The following is a 20,676-nucleotide window of genomic DNA, read 5'->3' as shown; positions in this document are numbered from 1 at the left end:
AACTATTTATCTCGTGGTAGATGGTAAAATCACAAGTAGCACGATGACGAATTTTCCAGTCGGCCTGGCCAAACGCGTGCCTTTCCATCGAAGCTCCAATAATTACACGACGACTGATTAGCGTTGTTTACGAACTACGATTTAACTAGGGCACGTTCGGTCTCCGCCGGCAATTAGCCTGGCTAATGAAGGGCAATTGTGTTTCGTTTAAATTCGTTCGCGGCACACAAAGTTGCTTTAGTCGCGAAATCCCAGCCGGTTGTCTGACCATGCGTCGACTCGTTCTACTGAAAGCCATCCACTGTTCTACATTGGCGTCCTCGATAAAGTACATAATTGACGCGAATTTCTGGGCAAACCACCATCTATCGACGTACATTCGAAAATAATATTGCTCGTTCGTTCGAAAATATCGGCCACCCGACGCACATACTAAATTATACAATACGATCTGGCTGGACAAATTTGACTCTCTCTCTCTCTCTCTCACTTTGTCTCTCTCTCTCTCTCTCTCTCTCTCTCTCAAGTGTCAAACTGGCTGATTTTATTTCTTATGAGTTTCATAGTTTTATTGCATACAGTGAGATTCAAAAATAACAATTCCCACATATTTTATATCTTTTCAATCAATTTGCAATTTATGCAACATATGTGTAAGAGTTGCTGCATGAATTTCGGGTCTTTAAGGTGCATACTCGCTTTTGACACTTATCGTAGATACCTTCATATGTACATTTATCTTCGGAAGACATACGTACGTGATAATAGATTTTTAAATAAATTTAAGAAAGTAGTGTTCGTAACATCGTCGCTTTTGTCTAGTTCTTTCAATGATTTTAACGTGGTTGCTGAATGGTTTACTTGTTAAGTGACATTTTCGTGAATTTTTGGGTGTATCGAGACTTTGGATGTTCCGAGACACTATGTACGATTTTGGATTAAAATTAATTGAAGATTTTTATGGTTTGAGGTTTTATGGTTTAAGGTTTGAAGATCTTTATGGAATTTCTCCCTTTTTTTCTTCCTTTTTAGGAAGTTAGTTTAAGAAAATTATTTTCCAGAAGATTTCTCCGAATCCGGACATGGTTAACAGCGTTCCGAATGCTGTTACGACAGCCAGCATCGCTGGCGTCTACGTTGAACACGACCGGTGTGTTCGTGTAAACAAATTAAGCGCTAGACGTCAGTCGACTGACCTTTTTCGCGCTCCTATAACTGACGTGGCCAAGGGCCGCGAGAAACGTTCGAGCCAAGGTAAAGGCAAGGCCGCAAACTACCTTTAAGCACCGTTCACAACGACCGCAGTGACCAATTAAACCACTGAAAAGTCACACTGATTAACTGCATAAATTATAAAAGTAAAGAAGTTACGCATTTACAGTTATTCGCGCTAAATATCTTTATAGAAATAAGTCATTCGCTCTTTGAACGTTCAGATACTAATTACGCTAATTACGCAAATGTTAAAATCGAATATTTATCAAATGTGAAATTCATTAGTTTCACTTGTGAAAAATCAATTCCAATTAGGTATGATGATGAAAAATAACCATATGATTTCATATTCATATTCCTATAAATCTCATATTAATTCGTGAAAATAATATTCGTAATTAAATTATCAAAGGTATAACATTTTTCTGTTATATTTTGCCTATTTTGCCTATTTTGGTTTAATATCGAAATTCAAGTCACACAGGGTTTTATGATGGATTCTACATAGCTCATTATTTCAGGTACCGCGATGCGTCATTAATTATGGGCGATACGAGCGGATTTATGAGAGCACTGAATCGTTGTTCACCATTAAAACTACGAGCGCGTCGTTTCATACAAATTGCACATTCGCCGGAAGCTGATGGCCCTGTGGGATAGTTATCGCGCTAAAAGCCACTGCTTCGTGACATTCGTTTCCACATATAATTGCCAAAGATTTTTAACAATTCCTTTTTCTTTCCTAATCTCGCCATTCACGAAATTTATTTCCAACTTCAACTATGATCTTCGATCTTGCATAATTTCTGCTTGAAAAATAGCTGAATTGAAACGTTAGAACTACGAGTAAAGTAGACTTTTATTTTTACTACTTCTAACAAATTGAAATACTCTTTGCTGTTTATCATTTTTTGGATTATCTTAAAAAACGAAACTACTGCTTGCGATGAAAATATAAAATAAGCAATTGAAGGTAAATAGTACGAATAATTACCATTGTATGGTCATTGACAAGTTCGCTAACTAAAAATAAATGAGACTTCTAAATTTTCACTCGATGACTCTGATATAAAAATTGGAGAAGAGAGTGTACATTTCTGTTCAATAATATCATTATTAATATTTATGAAATGTTCAGTGCGGATAATATAGCAGTTACTTTAACAAAATTGCTTTATCAACTTACACTCAATGATTTTCTCTGTAATCCCATTTACATTTGAAACAAAAATATACAATGTCCCAGTGCACTGATAGAGAGATTACGCACAGCTATAGCAACGAAAATTGAATAATTTCGAATGTTAATCCCGTTTAATTCCGTGTACATCGATCCTCGAATCGTCATCCATATTCATAATGATAAATTTACTTAAAAAGAAATACAAACTGACGACGACAACAACAATATAAATACCAGGAATTATCCGTACAACGCGCCAGAGTAAAACATATTAACACATCGTTGACCGGCTATTTTACGCAAAAAAACTAACGCGTGCTATTTTATATAAAATCGAACAACTCAACTTTATGCACGAGAGACACGAGTTCACCCGTGACCGGTCAACAATGTGTTAACGCGCTCGATCAAGCTTATTAACTAATTGATTCGTCCGCGATCCGTTTCTCTCTTTCCGCCCCGGATCGCTCGCGCGAGCGTGGACGATCGATTCGCGAGATGACCCCCGTCAGATGCTGACGATTTATCGGCCGCATTATAATTTATAAACGCTCTTGGCCCGTGCCTCTGTTATCGTGCTCGATCGCCGGATAAAATTACTCCGCCGCGAGAGGGGCGAGTGTGCGAGAGGGAAAAAGTCGGACAAAGACGACGAGAAGAAGAGAGAAGGAGTTATCGTGAAATTTCGCGTGCTGCCTCGCGTGCGGCTTGCAGCAAACCCCAGTAAAATTGTCGAGAATGTTTTAAGCCTCCCTTGCACCGTACTTCCGGCCAACCTTCGAACCAATTTCACGTACGTGGATCCGTCGATGGCGCGATGCTGTCGTACTAATCTACTTTGAGTTTCGTTTAAATAATTCCAATGTTTCGAATCGTTAGTCTGTTTTTGAGGTCTAGGACATTTCTGAGAAATTTTGAGAAATGGTCTGCTGTTGTTGGATGGTTTTTTTTTTCATTTCTTCCGACGATTTTTTATTCGTTTCTGGTTCAACAGAGAAGTCTTTTGATGACGTTGAAATAGGAAATTTTGGATAAATTTTATAAAAATTTGAAAGGGAAGACTTCTACCCTCAGACAATGTCTTCGCTCTTTCTCGGTTCTTCTTTCGCTATTGAATTTTTGAAAACAGGAAATTGTTGATGAATTTTTAGAAAATTTCGAAGGGCAGACCTCTCCTAGTGTTAAGCAATATTTTCATTTTCTCTGGCAAATTTCTGTTCGTCTCCGGTTCTTCTTCTTTCGAGACTCGATTCTTGAAAATGGGATATTTTGAATGAATTTTGTAGAAAATCGAAAGGGAAAACACCCAACGCTAATCTAATCTTCGTCTTTTCTTTTCCTTTTTTTTAAGTAGGTTCGGATAATGAACATAATAAATATAAGAGTATGTATAAAAATGAATAGAGAAATATATATTAGGATAAATATAGAATCATAAGAAAATAAAAAGTAGGACTTCCACATCGTTAGGTCAGCTTCTGCATTCTCGTCGCTCTAATGCGAAACGCAAGAAACCCTCGTTCGAGGTTTTACAACGGACCAACAATAGTTTTGGCAATGGAAGCGACCGTAAAAGCTGACTCTAGAATTTCCGCTAAAATTAAATGCGTTTTCGGTGTAAACGGTGTGCCACGATAAATCATCGTGTCATAGACTGGCGATAAAACGCGCAATATTTTGCCCATGACACAATTCCATCGAATCTGACAGTCGACAGATAGTTCGCGCTCGTCGAAAAGCTGTCGTGCTTTCCTATTGGATACGAGGCTGTTGCACCCGTGTAATTCTCTCTGTACTCGATTTCGTCGAATTTCGATCGATATAAATTATATTTCAACTGGTTCGCGACGTTTTTGTAAAGTCGCCACAGGCTTTGTGTAGTCTCAATTCTACCAGCTTTCTACTCAGCCAAAATAGCTATGGTTTCCTACAATTTTGCATCTACGAACGATACGAAGAGTTTAAATTAATAAAAATGAATAGGAACGTTCACGTTTAAAATTTAGATTTTGAAGATTTTGAAAATGTCCAACTTTTAGCAACCTCGAGTCTGTAATAAATGTTTACTATTGCAGTAAGTATTGACAAATTTGGTAAATGGTAAACCAAATTTGATACTTTGACTGATTTGATACTTGACATTTTGATAAATTTCGTAAACTTCACCTGATACCTTTTTTCATCAAATTCTTCATATTATATATTTGTAATTTATATCCTCTTTGTTACATATGAAACATCGAATTAAACAATCTTTTAGTAAGGCTCGCCTAACAGACCTATACCTTAGACACAATGGGGAAGAGAGAAAGTGAGTGTTTCGTCCAAGATCTGCTAGTACGGACTCTTCAGTAAGTTAAACAATCTTTTAACGATCGCGCAACTTTTTCCAACTTTTGAGCAAATTCTATAGCCGATAATGCAATGACCTTGAAGCAGAAATTTAAGTTCTGTACATACTGTTTAACATAATTCGGTAATCTTCAGAGAAACTCGGCCATAAACCGGCTAATTAGCGAGGCAAGGTAATCGAAAAGGTTGTCACGCATTTCACGTGACCCGTACGAACGAATGAAGGTCACTGCGTTTACAAGGGTGAAATAGAACGGGGAGAAGAAGTAGGATAGACGGTTCACACGCGAGCTTTTTACGAGTCTGCCTTTCGAGATCCTACGACGACGCGGAGGTGCACCAGCCATCTCGAACGATTTCTTTATAGCGCCACGGCCATTACGGGATTACCATCGTACTGTTCGTGTTGTATTCAGTAAGGAATCCCGCGAATATTATCATCGCAACGAAGCGTGCTTGCCTATTTTATATCGCAAGAGTTGCGAGCAATTTTTCATCACCCTTCTTCGTCCTACCGAACTTCCTCTTTAACCGTGTCGTTAATGGAAATTTACTATTATTCTTGCCTCGAATATTATTCTCTCTTTTAACGCTCGGTGTAATTTGCATTTTTTGCAATTATCGCGTGCCTCTGAAAAGCCCCTTTGCCCTGGCCAGCCATATTCAACATCTTATCGTAGTTAATTTATGTTCAATAGGTTAAATATTTACTAGAGCGTACACGGGGGCTTAGAAATTGCGCGTGTTGCAGGAAACCTTCTGAAATTTCATTCGCATTATTACGAGACTTGGCCATCATGATTGTATTGGGAAAGTTTGGAACAAATTTGAAAATATTCGTATATGTAAATAAAAATATGAATACGTGAATATGTGAACATGCTTCGTACGATCTACGTACGAACATGATCTAGATGTAGATAAAAAATATTTGTAAAATTTGGAACGAGATTGGAAATACTCGTATACAAAGAAATTATAAGATATTTGGCATAGCAAAGATAACAAAAGTATTTAAACAGTCGATAATTTATTATATTAATAAATTTCAATATTCTGTAGGATTATACGTAACACTTGTTACATGCTTCAGCTGCCTGTAATATGTACTTCCTGATTCTTTAATAAGTATTGCAATAAATATGTTGTAATATCTATATATATTTTTCAGATTGATTAGGTTTAGGGTCAGGTTTTAAATTTCATCAACCTATTTTGCTACAGTGCTAATGAAATTTCTGAATGTTCTACATAACATGTAGAATATGGACGTAGAAGTTTTGTAAATGTTCAAACATCTTGTTGAGTGTATTTCTATCAAATTAAGCTTTGATACAAAGGAATCCATTTTATGTATTAAATGGTAGAAGGAATGGAACCAGTAGAACTGGAAAAGATTAAAATAGTAATTATGATATTATGTTGGTAACTCTATAGTAACAAAAATGTGAAATATGCAAATCTTCATAATTTACAGCTTTTACACGTCGGCCAGCCTGTGCATCGACCAAACTAAAAAAAACTTTAGAGGGAGAATTTTATTTTCTCCTTTTCTTTCCCCTGTTACTTTCACCACCTTCATAAATATGTAGAACCTTTTTCTACCACTCTCACTTGAAATCAACCTAAATAGAATTCCATTTACGTGATCGGAGAAAGAATTCATATGTCTGCAGTTCATATAATAGAAAATCACTGATTCTCCCAATAACCTATGGCTTCTCGATCAAATAATAGGAATTCGTGTTCAGTTAAGTGGATTCAATCATCAGCGGTTCACTTAATTCGATGTTAATACAAATTTAGTTTCGATGCATGAAATTCGGATAATTTGAAGATCTATTGTCATGAGTACCTTTGGTCGTTCTATAAACTATTCCAAGCAATCGATAAATAAAACAGGATCATATCGCGATCTTTTTCGAAATTTTATCGCCTTTTGTTTACGAAAAGAAATTTTCATTGCGAACAATGAGGAGGAAGAATTTTTGACAGATTTTGCAACATATAAATATCATGTTATATCATATCACTTTTTGTAGTTTTATATTTTATATTTTTTAAATTTCATATTTTATCTTTTATCATCTGTTTGGATTTGTACATTATCGAAATTTAAGCGCTGCGAGAATATAAGTAGCAAACGCATAGAGAATAAGACTTATAAGAGGTACGTACATTCTTATGTTAAGTTTAAGTTGTAGATTTTAAGTCTAAATGTTAAGTACGAGAGATGATAAACTTGATTGTTGGAAAAGTAGACCGTAAGGATAAACCAAAGAGAAATGTAACTGGAAGGCTATCTCGGAGGGGAAGGAGGACCATGAAAGATAAATAGAGAATAAATCTTACATTTTATATTCAATACAATTCATATTTTTCGCGATTTTCTTCGAAATTCTATAGCCGATCGTAAAGAGGAGTTTTGTACCTGGAGAATTTGGCAAACAGCAGGAAACATTTCTATCGAGTTGAATTTTTGATAAATTTAACATATTCTATAGACATTTCCCATTTTTGTTTTTTGAATTCTGTCGCTGTGAAGGAAAATATTGCATGTAAAAGGAAAATTTGATTTCGGAAAACAATACGATTTGAGGAAACAATACGAGAGAAAAGATTTCTATTGAGTCGAATCTCTGGTAGATTCGATGTGTTCTACAACGATTGCGCGAATTGAATTCTGAATTCTATCGCTTTGTGTGTGTATGTATGTGTGAATGTAAAAAGAAATTTTGTATTTCGCAAGATAAGAGAACAATTTTCACATATTTCTCGAGATACAAAGTGAATTAATTTGTTTGTTTGTTGTCACAGTTACGCAGCGTGCTGCGATTTTCTGCAAAACAACAACCTGCTCAGCATCATAAGGGCGCACGAGGCTCAGGATGCGGGCTATCGCATGTACCGCAAATCTCAGACGACGGGTTTCCCGTCGCTAATCACCATCTTCAGCGCGCCCAACTACCTCGACGTTTACAACAACAAGGTGAGACGTCGACTACTTGAAAATTCTATAAAAAAAAAAAAAAGAAAATTGTACAGTTGACCGTAGAGTATTTCTTGGAGAATTTATTTTGTATAACATTTAAAAATAAATTTTTCTTGTTTACAATTGCAGGCAGCTGTACTGAAATACGAGAACAACGTGATGAACATCAGGCAGTTCAATTGTTCACCGCATCCCTATTGGTTGCCCAATTTCATGGACGTTTTCACGTGGTCTTTGCCATTTGTAGGTGAAAAAGGTAAGTGAATGATTTTGCATGTATATCAGAAAATTAAATAATTATCCATACCAAATGCCAATTATACTTGAGCAATGCTTATTATGCCTCATTATAGCTAATTCTCCACAGTGAGAATATTTAACGCATATATTTAATAAAATTAAATAATAATCTAATATGATATATCAATTATTAAGAATATTAATTACACGACTAATTCTCCGTAATTAAGATTAATTTTCTGGTATTCGTATTAAAAAATTAAATAATCCATATAACATATAGTATTTGATTAATATGTCGTTTAATTATTATACGTAGTTTCATTCGCCTTGTAAAAAATGATCATTTTCAAAGAAACTTTTCAAATTTTATAATATATTTTAGTATATAATTATCGTATATAATTTAATCAATTGAACTGTCGCAATTAATTATTCCGCGCTTTGTCTCTCAATTTCACAGTCACAGAGATGTTGGTGAACGTGTTGAGCATCTGCTCGGACGACGAGCTCATGAGCGACGGAGACGACGGGCTCGAAGAAGGTAATGTCCACTATCACATTGCTCGCCCCCGTTCTTCTTTTAATACGACCACGTTTCTTGCAGAGATTCTTCTTTCTCTCTCTATCTATTTACCTTTACATATTTATATAAATATTCTTCTTCTTATTTCTTTCAAATCGATATCCACTGGTCCCTCTTACATCGTGATCAGAGTGATCCCATTTGTGCGGCACGTTTGATGCTTGAACGATTAACCGATTGAGGGGAATGTTTATGTTTCCAATTCCCATTGCCGTATTTTTCCCCCTATTTTTGTTAAGAAAAATACGCAAAAGATATTATCTTTCTATTAAAAAAGCAAGAAGTGTTATCTTCAATATTATTATTGTTCTTTTTTTTTAATATCGTTATTACAAAATAAGAATTGTAGAAAAATATGCTTCTACGATTTTTCTTTTTCTTTTCTTTTTCTTTTTTGATGCATTTTTTATCTCATTAGTTTTTGAATTAATTCAAAGAAACAACAACTTGAAAGAAAGAATGATTTTAGCTTAGACTTTTAGTTCCGACTATTTATCGGTGAAATCTAACGTGCTCTAGACACGATTTAAGAGAGGCCATGTTGAACGCTCGGGAACGCGAGGATTCATCTCTTTACCATGCGTTAAAGTCTCAATAGCGAGATAACGAGAGTGACGCGTGGTTCCCTTGATCTTTTATTCCTCTTTTTTTTTTTTTTTTTTTTGAGAGGGAAATAGGGGAATCGTCGCGTTCAACCGAATGGAAGATCGATCGCGTGACCGCAAAGAATTTAAAAAAACAAGAGTTATCTTCACGTTTTTCAATCTATTTTATTCACACTTTTTTCGATCCAGCTTCGATCCGCACTTCGCTTACGAGGGATATTCTTCGAGTGCTGTTCACTTTTATTTCGCTTCTGATGAATGTTAAATTTTTTATCTATCTTAATTATAAATTTTTTCTATTATATGAAATAATATACAGTACCTTTAAGTGACAAAGAAAGGGCAAAGTTTTGTAATAAAAAATGTTCCTCGTTAATCGACGTGAGGAACAAAACTCTTTAAAAATTCGACACGTTTCTTATTATCGAATCATATCCTTCTCGTCGTTGAGTTGTCTTAAAAACATACAAATAGTTTTTTAAAATATGAACCTCTCAGAAGACGAACTGATCAACTTAATTCTCGTTCTTTTTTTTTTTAATTTTCAATTTCGTTGCCTAGGTACATGATTGGTATTCAACATCAGTTTCAAAAATCACTTCCATAAATTCGTTTAGCTGAAGCTGATATTATACAGACTCCATTGCAATTTCTGGAGTTGATCAGCAAGACTTCTGAATCATTCGTATAGTAGAAAATAAAATTTGAAAGTATATCATCGCGTCTCGATGTTTCTTTAAAAATAAACGAAAACAGATTTCGAACTTTTACAAGACAACTCAGTGTAACAATTTTCTTTATTGTCTTCGAAAGCTTTTACTTCTTGTAAAAAGGCTATCTTGTGTCAGAATCTGAACGTTTTTTAATTAAGCTTTGCCGCCACGCCTCGATCCGCCAATCGCAGAAAAGGAAAAATGAATTGCAGACGAAAAAGCTGCACCCACTCCATACTATATATATATATATATATAATACTTCCGAATTATTTCTTCTCGATTTTACTCGAATCACAATCTTTCGTTCTACCGTAACCACTCAGCCACGGCCGCACCTATATTTTCTTTCTCAAAAAATTTCATCTTTGAAAAACAAAATGTGCTTCACGAAAAAAGAAAAAAACAAGTAACAATGAAAAGAAAGAAAAACGAGAACAAATAGTTTCAAGGAACGAACGATCGAAACAACGATCGAACGAAAGGAAAATCGCGCGCGGTAACATTACCACGACGAGATAAATCGTCAGGGCGAACTTCGATAGTCTGTTGTAGAAATATTCCCCTTATGATCCCCCTTTTCACCCTTTCTATCACCCCCAAAAAATTAATTAACATGTTATATATATAACATGTTAATTATCGTGAAATTAAGATATAAACACGAAAGAAAGATTTCATAGAGATAAGCAAGATTTAAAAAAAGTCGAATATCGTAAAAAGAAAAAGAACGTCCCATATCCTGCGAGTCTCGACTTTCAAAGGAAGATTTTGAATTTTCTTTCTGTTTCCATTTTCACCCGCTGCACGGACAGATGGTAAGAAGCGCCACTCGACTCTTCTAATCGTCACATTATTAAGAGCTTCATTATATATTTGATCATTGATTTTTTTAGCTATATATATTGTTCTTTTTCCATTAGATAGTTTCGGTGTGTCGAAATTTATTTCTCTCTCTCTCTCTCTCTTTCTCACTCCTTATCTGTTTTCTTGTTACTATTGGATTCTATTTCTGTTCTACCCCTCACCATTTTCTTTTTTCGTCTTTTCTATTCTTCTTTTCCCTTACTTCGTTTATATACGTATATACATATATCATATAGATATACGTGTGTGTGTATATATATACATATTTTCCTTTCGTGTTTGTACGTTCTTTCGGTTCCTCTTTTTCTCCTTTTATCGAGGAACAGAGGGTAAAGGAGCAAGAAATATCACGCAGACGTGAAAAAGGAGCGAAAATTTCAGAGTAATCGAAGAAACGGAAAGAAGATTTAGAAACGAGAAACTTTTGTTTTTGGTTCTCTAGAAAAGTATACACGAAATTTACACACTTCCGTGAGAAACGTATACTTTGCGATTTCTACGGTTTTTCATTTTTCATTTGTCTTTTTTTTTCCTTTTTTCGTATCTTTCTCCTTCGATCGAATCATAAATGCGCATTTTCTACGTACGAATTCTTCATTTTCAACTGTTACATCTTTCTCTATCCATGTTTCGCGGTTCGTAACACATCTTCTCGCATCAAGGTACGACAGATCTTTTCTACATTTTTTCTAGCTCTCTTTTTTTGTATCTTCTTTCTAATCCTCTCTCTCTATATATATACATATATATATCTTTCTTATTTGTCTTTACATATATTTATCTATCCTTTGTTTTCACTCCTTCGATTAAATATAAATATATTTTACGTTACTTCAATGGCACACAATCTAAATTATCGTCGTTGTCACCGGTAGAATTGACCATTTTTCTGCATCGTTACGATCATTTAGAAGATATTTTTCTGTCACCTTTGATTCGGTGCATCCATTCAAGATGGTGCTTCAAGAACGTTCTTTCATTTTTTTGTATCAATCTACAACTGTTATCGTTTGGTCATAATAGTTGGCCGTAATAGTTTTTTGGTAAATTTTAATCTGTCTTGTATCATTATATCTTGTATAACAAATACCAATGACGATGTTTATCATATAAAACGCAAGATACAGGTTAACTTGTGCCAAACTATTTTGCATCAGCTGCGATACCAACGATACCAATTGAATATTAAAATGTCATCAGAAATAGTAGATTATAGCCTGACTGGAATCTGCTGCGCTAGATCAAGGTCACTCCACTCTAACCTCTTTAGTTTGACTAGATACAGTGTTACTAAATACAAAGTATTTTTAAAACAGAAAATTCCAGCTTTAGGAGTTCAAAGGAGTGAAGAAACCTTTATTAAGCCATCAATTAATTTTTTATCCCTCCTTTATTTATCTTTTATTTGATTATAACAAGGTTATCTGTTTAGTATCTCGCGTTGACAAGACTAAAGGCAAAGGCGATGAAAAAGCGCCGAAACGACAACACAAGAATATTTTGTTCAATAAGAACTGGCAAGTTCATACTTGAGTATCGTAAAAAAAGTATTGAGCAGCAGCGAACGCGAAACTCAACCGCGCCATCTTGAATGCTGCGTTCACGCATGCGTGAACCAACCGATCGTCGATTTTGCACGAAATCGACGTTCGAAAGTTCGCCACGTACCTATCGATGTGTTCTAATCTTCAGTCTCCACATATTTGCACCTCCTCTTTTCTCACTTTTTTTTCATTTCTATTTTTCCGATCTCTTAAGCCGAGGATCCACCGGAAAACTGAGTCAAGTTACACTATGCTGAGTTGAAAAATATTTGCTTCGATGCGTTGTGTACGCAGCCTTTTCCATTGAACTTGTGCTATCAGCTTAGATGGAGATTCTTGCGCGTATTATGTATTGGAGGAAAAATAATTTTTTCACTCAGCGTAGCTGTCGCTTAACCTCCCGGTGGTCCTTGGCTTTAAACGTCCACTCGATACCACTTTACATATACCATCTTCTTAATCAAGTTCTCCGGAGCCGATTTATTCTTACTTTCGCTCTCTTTCTCTCGTATCACTTCTCTGCTATCCCAAGAATTCACTTCTATCTTCCACGCGCACTCTCTGTTCTTTTTCTCATCTCCATCTCCGTTTCTCGGTTTCGTACGCGCCGCGTCCTAAAATTCCCTCGGTACACGTGCACCGATCGCTAAAAGACACCCCTTGGACTCTGGAGAATAGCTGTTTCCCGATCGATGATTTTAATTCAGATCGTTCACAATTTGCTACGTATTCGCGGCGTATCTCATTCGTCTCGATCAGAGATACGTATTACGTTTGATGAAAGTAATTTATTGAAGATTGGTAGGATATAGGTGTAGGTTTGAGGATAAATGGCGGGTTCTGGGTGCCTGATGAGTATGGATGAACCTGTCTCACGTGTTTGACAGGTTATTCTCAAATATGATACATCGGGATGATACATCAGATGTTTAGTTTATTGCGTTATTAGAGAGCCTGGATTTGTTGGGTTAATAGTTTAAGAGTTAGATAATCGATGTGCTGCGACCTTCCAGTTGTCCCGGACATGCTCGTCATTTGCTTCGCACTGGTCGAATGTACAAGATTTCGGATGACGATTTTGCATCGTCCGCGATTTTCAAGTTGCGCAAAGTTTCTAAAATTACTCTGAGTATGATTGATCGACACTTAACTCCTTGCCTTATGCCAAACGCTATCAGAAACTGGATAGTTTCGTTCTTGTTCGTACGATTATTTTGCAAACAATCTGCTATTATGATCATCCGATTAACTACATATACATGAATTTACACTTACGATATTAGAAGTCCTGAAGAACTGTCCTGAAAAATGTCTGACGACCATAATCCTAAGTAGCGTGTATATGTACAGAGATCTTTGCGACGAACAACCATAACTGCGTCTAGCTACTAAACGTAGATAAATGAGAGAAATTGGTAAATAAAGCAAACTTTTTCGAACAAGTCTACAACGCTTATCGACTACCAAACGGACGAATATGTATCAACGGAATACTCGAACCTGCTCTCAAAAACCACTTTAAGATCGGGAAACATCGATCTCGAAGAGTCCAGCCATCCAGAAGCAACCTAAACCATAGCGATTCCACGACCAATTAGGATTTCACTTAACGTGAATCGAGGAGAAACGAGATATTCGAGAGAGATTCGTATACCTTATCCGTATGGTTGATTTTACAAAATCGCCCTTCGACCATAGCTTACCCCCTTTGGCCCTTCTGTCACCTGTTTAGGAAACCAAACCTCCCCCACCCCCTGTGCCCTGTTTTTTTAGCTCAGCCCAAGAATGCCCCGTTTTACGACCCTGATTTTGAACAAAGCCCGAACGAAGTTGCACTGACTATCTTTTATCGTACTCCTTCTCTATTATATTTGTCAATCAATCACACTGGCCTTGGACTCCTCCTATCTCGGCACGACACTATGCTACTACTACCTCTACTACTTCTACTACTACTACTTCTACTACTACTACTACTACTACTACTACTACTACTACTACTACTACTACTACTACTACTACTACTGCTACTACTACTACTACTACTACTACTACTACTACTACTACTACTCCACTCAAAACTCCGTTGTTCGGCATACGCAACCCCCGTAAAGTCGCAGCGAAAGTCGTTATCCAAAAAAAGAACGGTAAGTCCCCATTGAGAGAGCCGACGACTTACTTGAGACGCAAAGAGAGTTCTTTTCATTCTTCTTCTTCTTCTTCTTCTTCTTTTTTCTACTTTTCGTTCCTCCTTTGTTTTTGGTTTTCTTTCAACTGGAACGAGCCAAGGATTTCCAACTTTAATTCTTTAATTCTGTGTACGAGACGATATAGATATACACGATGGTGTTTTGTACGTATCCTGTGTATTTCGTATACGTTACAAACCACACGTATGGTTTTCTTCTTTGTAGAGATGGTGTTTGCCTAATTCGTCCAGTTTAGAAATAGGAAGCTTGTATATGTATATCGGCGTACAATTGTACAGGGTGAGGTTGAAATTTATGAGAGGATTTTGGTAAACTTCTGCTCTTGTTGGGGACGGATAATGTTTATGCAAATGAATGTTAGGATACATGAAATATTCGACGCTTGAGAGTCTCTGGTTTACATTGCAGTTTTACGCAAGTCGTGCGTACGATTATTGTAAACATTTCTTTCTGTTAGAGGTAAACAACGTGGTAACGATTGCACGTAAATTTTGACAATTTGTGTTTTATCGATTATTAAAAGACGTATTATCAGTAACGAACACTGGAGTCTGGTTTTTTGGAGCTTACGATGATAAAGTTGAAATACCCCGATAGAAAATGAGAAATGTTTTGTAAAATCGTTGAGAATATTTTAATATTGGTAGATTGATAGTAGACCAGTTTCATGGTTTGTGCACAATTCCATTTCTCTTACGTCTTTGGATGTTTAATCGCAGAAATATCTTAAAAATTTAATTCGCTATAATATCATTGGTAGCCGGAATACGCTAAAAATGACAAGCTTATTGTCATTGTAACAAGATCAGGAAGAGAAGAGGATCTTTCGAATGTTTTCTTTATAACTTTCCTGAATATGAAACGTGAAAATTTGTTTGTATCATAGGCGAAAACCTCTTTTATCTTTAAAAGAAAAGGTATCTATCTGTCTAAAGGAGAAGTGTTTGTATAATCTTCTTTAATCCCTAGGAAGAGCAGAATGCAGTACCAAAGTTTGTCTATCTGTTTCCTCGTCACCCTGCGTACATTTGAACGATTTAACTCGTTTTCTTTTTCCTCTTCTTCTCACACTTCTTTCTTCTTCTGTTTTTCTTATTGCCTTTGTTTCTTTCTTCTCTTCTTCTTCTTTTTTTTTTTGCCAGTGTTTCTCCTGTTTGCGTGGCAGAGCGCGCGCGAACGCGTCACCGCGGCCAGTTCTGCTGGATCGGAAATACGCGCGTTCCCTCGGTTATTTAATCGCCACCGGAAATTAATGGTATCACGCTCGTTGCAAGATTTATCTCAAGTTTCACGGAGAAACATCCTTGCGGATTTCCTTTTGTCAAAGACTAAACAAGCAATCTAACTACGTTTCCTCGCGCTGCTTGTTCGAAAATAGAACAACGCTGCTTCAAAGGTATTAAATATTCCAGACAATTGCTCGTAATTCTAAGGAAACAAAGAATTCTATTAAATTCAACTTTAAAAGAAATTCTTTGGTCGAGTAATTTTAACTTCGACGTTCTAGATATAAAAAGGGAAAGAAGAAATATCTTCCACGCATGTTATACAGATTTTTAAATTAATAGATTACAGAGATTTCTGTTGAAAGTGTTGGATAAAGGTCCTCAGGCAAACCGGAAGCCAGCAGAGCGACCTAGCGACGAGCGTTCCGCGCGGGCTATAGTTTTCTCACTTGTTTTGTCTCTTTGTTCCCGAATTATTTAACAATCGACATTAATTCCACACCGTGATCCGCCTATTTGTTCACCTGTTTCTTTTTCGTGCTCGTTTCGAGTCTTTTTGTTTTTTTTTTTTTTGCAATCTTTAAATCGGAGCCTCTTAAACTATTCGCCATGTTTGTTTCCCGTTCTTCTTTCGTTCTTTTCGTTACGTTCTTTTCTCTTTTTTTCTTCCTTCTCCCCCTTTTTACGAAGTTTGGTTTCGTTTTCTGTCTCGTTTTTCGACCACGCTTCCCCCAAAACCACCTGGTTTTTTCCTCAATCTATCGAACACGCTACGTTTAATCACCGATCGCTCGCTGGTCTCGCTATTTCGACCGTTCTACTCAGTTTCCCTGCTCCTCAACCAGCCTCGTTTATACTCTTTTGTTTCCCGATTCGTTTTTTCTTCTTTCAATTTTTCGCTCGCGTCACACGAATCTCGGAGCAAAACGATCGGTGTTTCATCGCACACGAAGAAAGCGTTTCTGCGAGCCTGTTCTGTGATCGACCACGAAACGCCACCTATTTCAACACGTGCCAGGTTTTCGCCTGATTTTTCATGGCTCGTTCGTTCATGTCGGCATTGTCGAAATGTTATTTTTAGCGAAATCTCGCCCAATGGAAAAGATTGTTCGAACAATTGTTGTTAGTAGTGGGCGTAGAATTCGAGAAATATTCAGGAGATTCGGCAGAAAGTCTTCCAGCACGGCGTTAGCGTAATTGCAATTCGTAGCGTTTCATAGAGATGTAGTAGGATTTTTCTGTGGATTTCTTGGCGATTGCTCAGGCAACTTTGCTAATGTATCGTTGGCGAAAAATTTGGAATCGCTACAATCGTGTTTCGTGGAATTTTAGAATTTGAAAACGTTTGGGTATAAGATACTGCTAGCAGAAAGAATTCTTTGATAAAGGATACTATCGAATTAAAGTTTGGAATATTTTGTAATTAATGATAGAATTGACGAGTGATTCGATAGAGACACGAAAATGATTCCAAATTTTTGTATCATAGTGTGTTTGATTGAATAATTTTTCTATTAATTGGATCACTTATTTACTTCGCGTTTCTCTGTGTTTTAACATCGGAACTACCAAACTTATAAAAATTCGGATTTCTGTGTTTGCGTTTACTAAAAACGTGGAACTGCTTCTATCAGAATTAATGTTTTATTAAAAAGGAAAAAGAACGATTTATTTCATGCCATAAAGTGTCTATAACTAATTTTTGTATGTCATCTGTATTCCATACGCCCTTGTACATTTAAATTTCAACATTTTTGTCATAACGATATTTTTATTAAAAAAAAAACTGTACGGATCTTTTTGAATATTTAAATTAAATTAAATTTCTGAAAATCTACATATAGCATTTTTTTTCTAAACATTAAAAGTTGGTAGTTCCGCTGTTAATAAAACAACGATACTAAAAATATGAAGTTGTTGCAAAGCATCGGAATATTTCATTGACATGTAGACTTTTATTTGTGGTTTACATTTCTCGTTGAACGCACCACGAATGTTGCAGATGCGTTTGACATCGGTGCAGCGTGATTTTTTCCACGAGAAATTTTCATACCAACCGGAAATTTTCGTGTGCATTTGACGTCGACGTAGAGCATGGCTTTTCTACCCCTTCTTTTTTTAATCAATTTGATAGCTCTCGATTTTTCCTGCGCACGCTTCAACGTCGATGCTGTACAGTTTCTCCTTTTTCTTCTTTTTTTTTTTCTTTTCCTCTTCGTTGCCAAATTTCCCCCACCGTTACATTTCCGCTCTATTCAACCAGCTACCGTGGTTTTTTTCTTACGAATCGTTGATTAATCCACGAAAAACTTCCCCTACGAGAGCAATCACCGTGTTTTTTAACATATTCCAGTGTTTCGAATTGAAACGCACGACGTTTAGTATTTTCAGTATCGAACGAAAAAACAGAGCGTGTAAAGCCACTGGGTCCGCGTGCGTGCTGGAGGGCTTAAAATATTCCGAGCGACAAGCGATGGAAAATTTCGCGATAATCCGGTTTCCAAACAAACGTAGCTTGATGAAACGATTAAAAGACGCATATCCTCGAAACGTCAGTAAGCGTCGCGTCTACTCGTCCACGTGACTTCCTCTTTAACATCACGCCCTCCCCTCCCCCTACAAGAACTATGCTACTAGTCAAAAATTTAGAATCGATTTTAAAGATTTTCAAAACTTTAAGTAAAATATCGATTTGACTTTTTATTACGAAAGAAGGTGGCTTAGATAAAAATCTATCGGACAAAGAAAATTGTCATCGATATTCGGAAGCATTTGTAATAACTAACTTTATATGAAACAAGTTAATTAATTGATTAGAATTCTTTAGTTGATAATAATTATAAAATTAACGGCAGATTCGTTAGGAATGTGATTTGAAATGTTTGACTGGTAGTGTATACTAACATACGAAACTGATGTGAGACACCAACACGCTGTCGACAGAATTATCAGGTAATTTAGCTAGTAATTAACACGTCAACTGCTGTGTTCCTCGAAATCGGTACGTAAGATGGAGAATGAACCAAGAATTTTTCTGTTTCAATCACTTCGTGTGTACAGCATTTAGCAACAAATCCACCGCAACTGAGCCACTCAATAGTCAAACTGGTCAAATCCATTTTTTGCAAACTTGTACGTTTTTAATATCAGAGATAGTCGTATTTTTCAGAAATTAAACGATTTAGTTTGGCTTCTGTATGACTCAAATATTTGTCGACCCTCTTTCATCCGAATTTTATTCGCACGGGAAAAAGGTAGAAAGATTACGTTTGAAAAATAGAAGAGAATTTACATGAAAGTAAATTAGAAGATTAAAATAAAGTAAAGGATAAAGCAAAGTAAAAAATAAATCCGCTCGGATAAATAAATGAATTCGTTAAGAAGGAAATTGCAAATTAACTCTCGAAGATTCAGACTGTAAATTCGTATTTCTGTACCAAAGAATAAACCGTCAGTTCGATTTTGTAAAATAATTTTAAAATTACCAAAGATTTGAAACTATCAACTGTAAATAAATCCATTTTCCGTGATTTTCTAATATCCACGCTACTTGGCAACTAAAAGAAAGTATTATAACATCGTTTCGTTAAATCCAAAGCTAAAGTCTACTCGGAAATATCAAATATCAGAATCCACGAAATTTCATGGCAATCCAACGACATAATATTATGACAATGAATATCTTTGAAATGCTCGAGAAACTTACAAAGATGTATTGGGTTGTCCGGAAAGTGTCTTTCTTTCGCAAACGTGTTTTTTACAACAGTGCACCTTCATACAAACGTGAAATGTCGCGGTGTTTATTTCAACATAGCAAAATGGATATTCGACAAAATAATATGAAACAAAAAACGTCGTGCGTCCATTATTTCCTCATAAAACGAAAGAAACTTTTCGGACAGCCTAATACATATTATACGTATCTAATACCACAGCCAAATTGAATTAAAAAAAAAAAAAATTGGCAACGTATCGAATCTAAAAGAGTCGTTCCTCTCTAGAATTTCAAAAATGTGATTTCTCGTGTATTCCTAGCGCGAAATTCGAATGTTAGAAATTCGAGAACGTATCTTACAATTAGAAACGAACAGGGATGAAACGAAACGGCGGATGGTCAGAGATTTCCAGAAGCCGAAACGGTAATTGGTGCAGAGGTGCGCGATTAACATCAAAGAGGGAGATTGTGAAATTTTCACGCAATCTTGCCATTAAGTTCGCTGGCAAATTCTATCTCTCCGTCTTTGTCTCGCATCCGTGGCAATTATAATCGGTATTATCAGCATGGAAGGGGGAAACAGCGCGTGTATAAAGCCAAGCGAATGAAAATTTAACGCGCGGCGTAAAACGAGACGCGCGGCCATGGATATAACGTGGAATTGCCTTTCGGTCGTTTTCCACGGCATTCCAAGGCTGAATTGAATTTTGCTCGCGTTTGGTGGAAGGCAAGTTTATGATCGGCCGCGAGAATACCCTTGAAATATTGGCGTTGAACGTAAAATGCGTTTTCAAAGGGGGAAACTTTTTAAGAGAGGTCGATGTTGCGTATTTTGTGACCGTCGTTTCGAGAGCAACGACGAAACGAAGGATTTAGAGAAGAAGTAACAACAGTTTAACTTTCCTTTTAATGAAACGAGCATAGAGAATGACGTTATATAGCATTTGGTGCCAGGTATTTAAAGGAAAAATGATACAAACGTTGTTTTACGATTTGTTTGCCGACGGTTATGCATTTATGGGAAATTTATGACATCGTGGATTGTGTTTTTATTATCATTCCGGACGAAAATTGCAATTTGCGGTAGATAAGATCGCTAAAAAGAATCGTAAGATGGGGCTAAGATAGAAGATTGAATCCTAAAAATAACGAAGAGGTTGTTATATCGTTTTACAGTCGGTGGTTCGATGAAAAGAATCGATATACCAGCTAATAAAATAGATTGTTC

General features: G+C 36.2%; 1 protein-coding gene across 5 annotated transcripts in view; it reads left to right on the top strand.

Annotated features, from left to right (window-relative positions):
* LOC117162679 (serine/threonine-protein phosphatase 2B catalytic subunit 2) overlaps positions 1–20,676 on the top strand; it is a 232,535-nt gene that overhangs the window by 186,962 nt on the left and 24,897 nt on the right. For 4 of the 5 annotated variants that reach the window (XM_076620755.1, XM_076620754.1, XM_076620758.1 and 1 more), the window contains exons 7-9: positions 7,568–7,739; positions 7,872–7,998; positions 8,446–8,526. In XM_076620755.1, coding sequence (XP_076476870.1) covers positions 7,568–7,739; positions 7,872–7,998; positions 8,446–8,526 — 380 coding nt within the window. Of the gene's footprint in view, positions 1–7,567; positions 7,740–7,871; positions 7,999–8,445; positions 8,527–14,411; positions 14,445–20,676 lie in introns of all 5 variants that reach the window. The other variant, XM_076620757.1, reaches the window with a different exon arrangement.

This window comes from Bombus vancouverensis, chromosome 8 (genome assembly GCF_051014615.1).
Source record: "Bombus vancouverensis nearcticus chromosome 8, iyBomVanc1_principal, whole genome shotgun sequence".
NCBI lineage: Eukaryota > Metazoa > Arthropoda > Insecta > Hymenoptera > Apidae > Bombus > Bombus vancouverensis.
The sequence above is the reverse complement of the archived record's forward strand: the minus strand, read 5'-3'. Positions and strand labels throughout refer to the sequence as shown.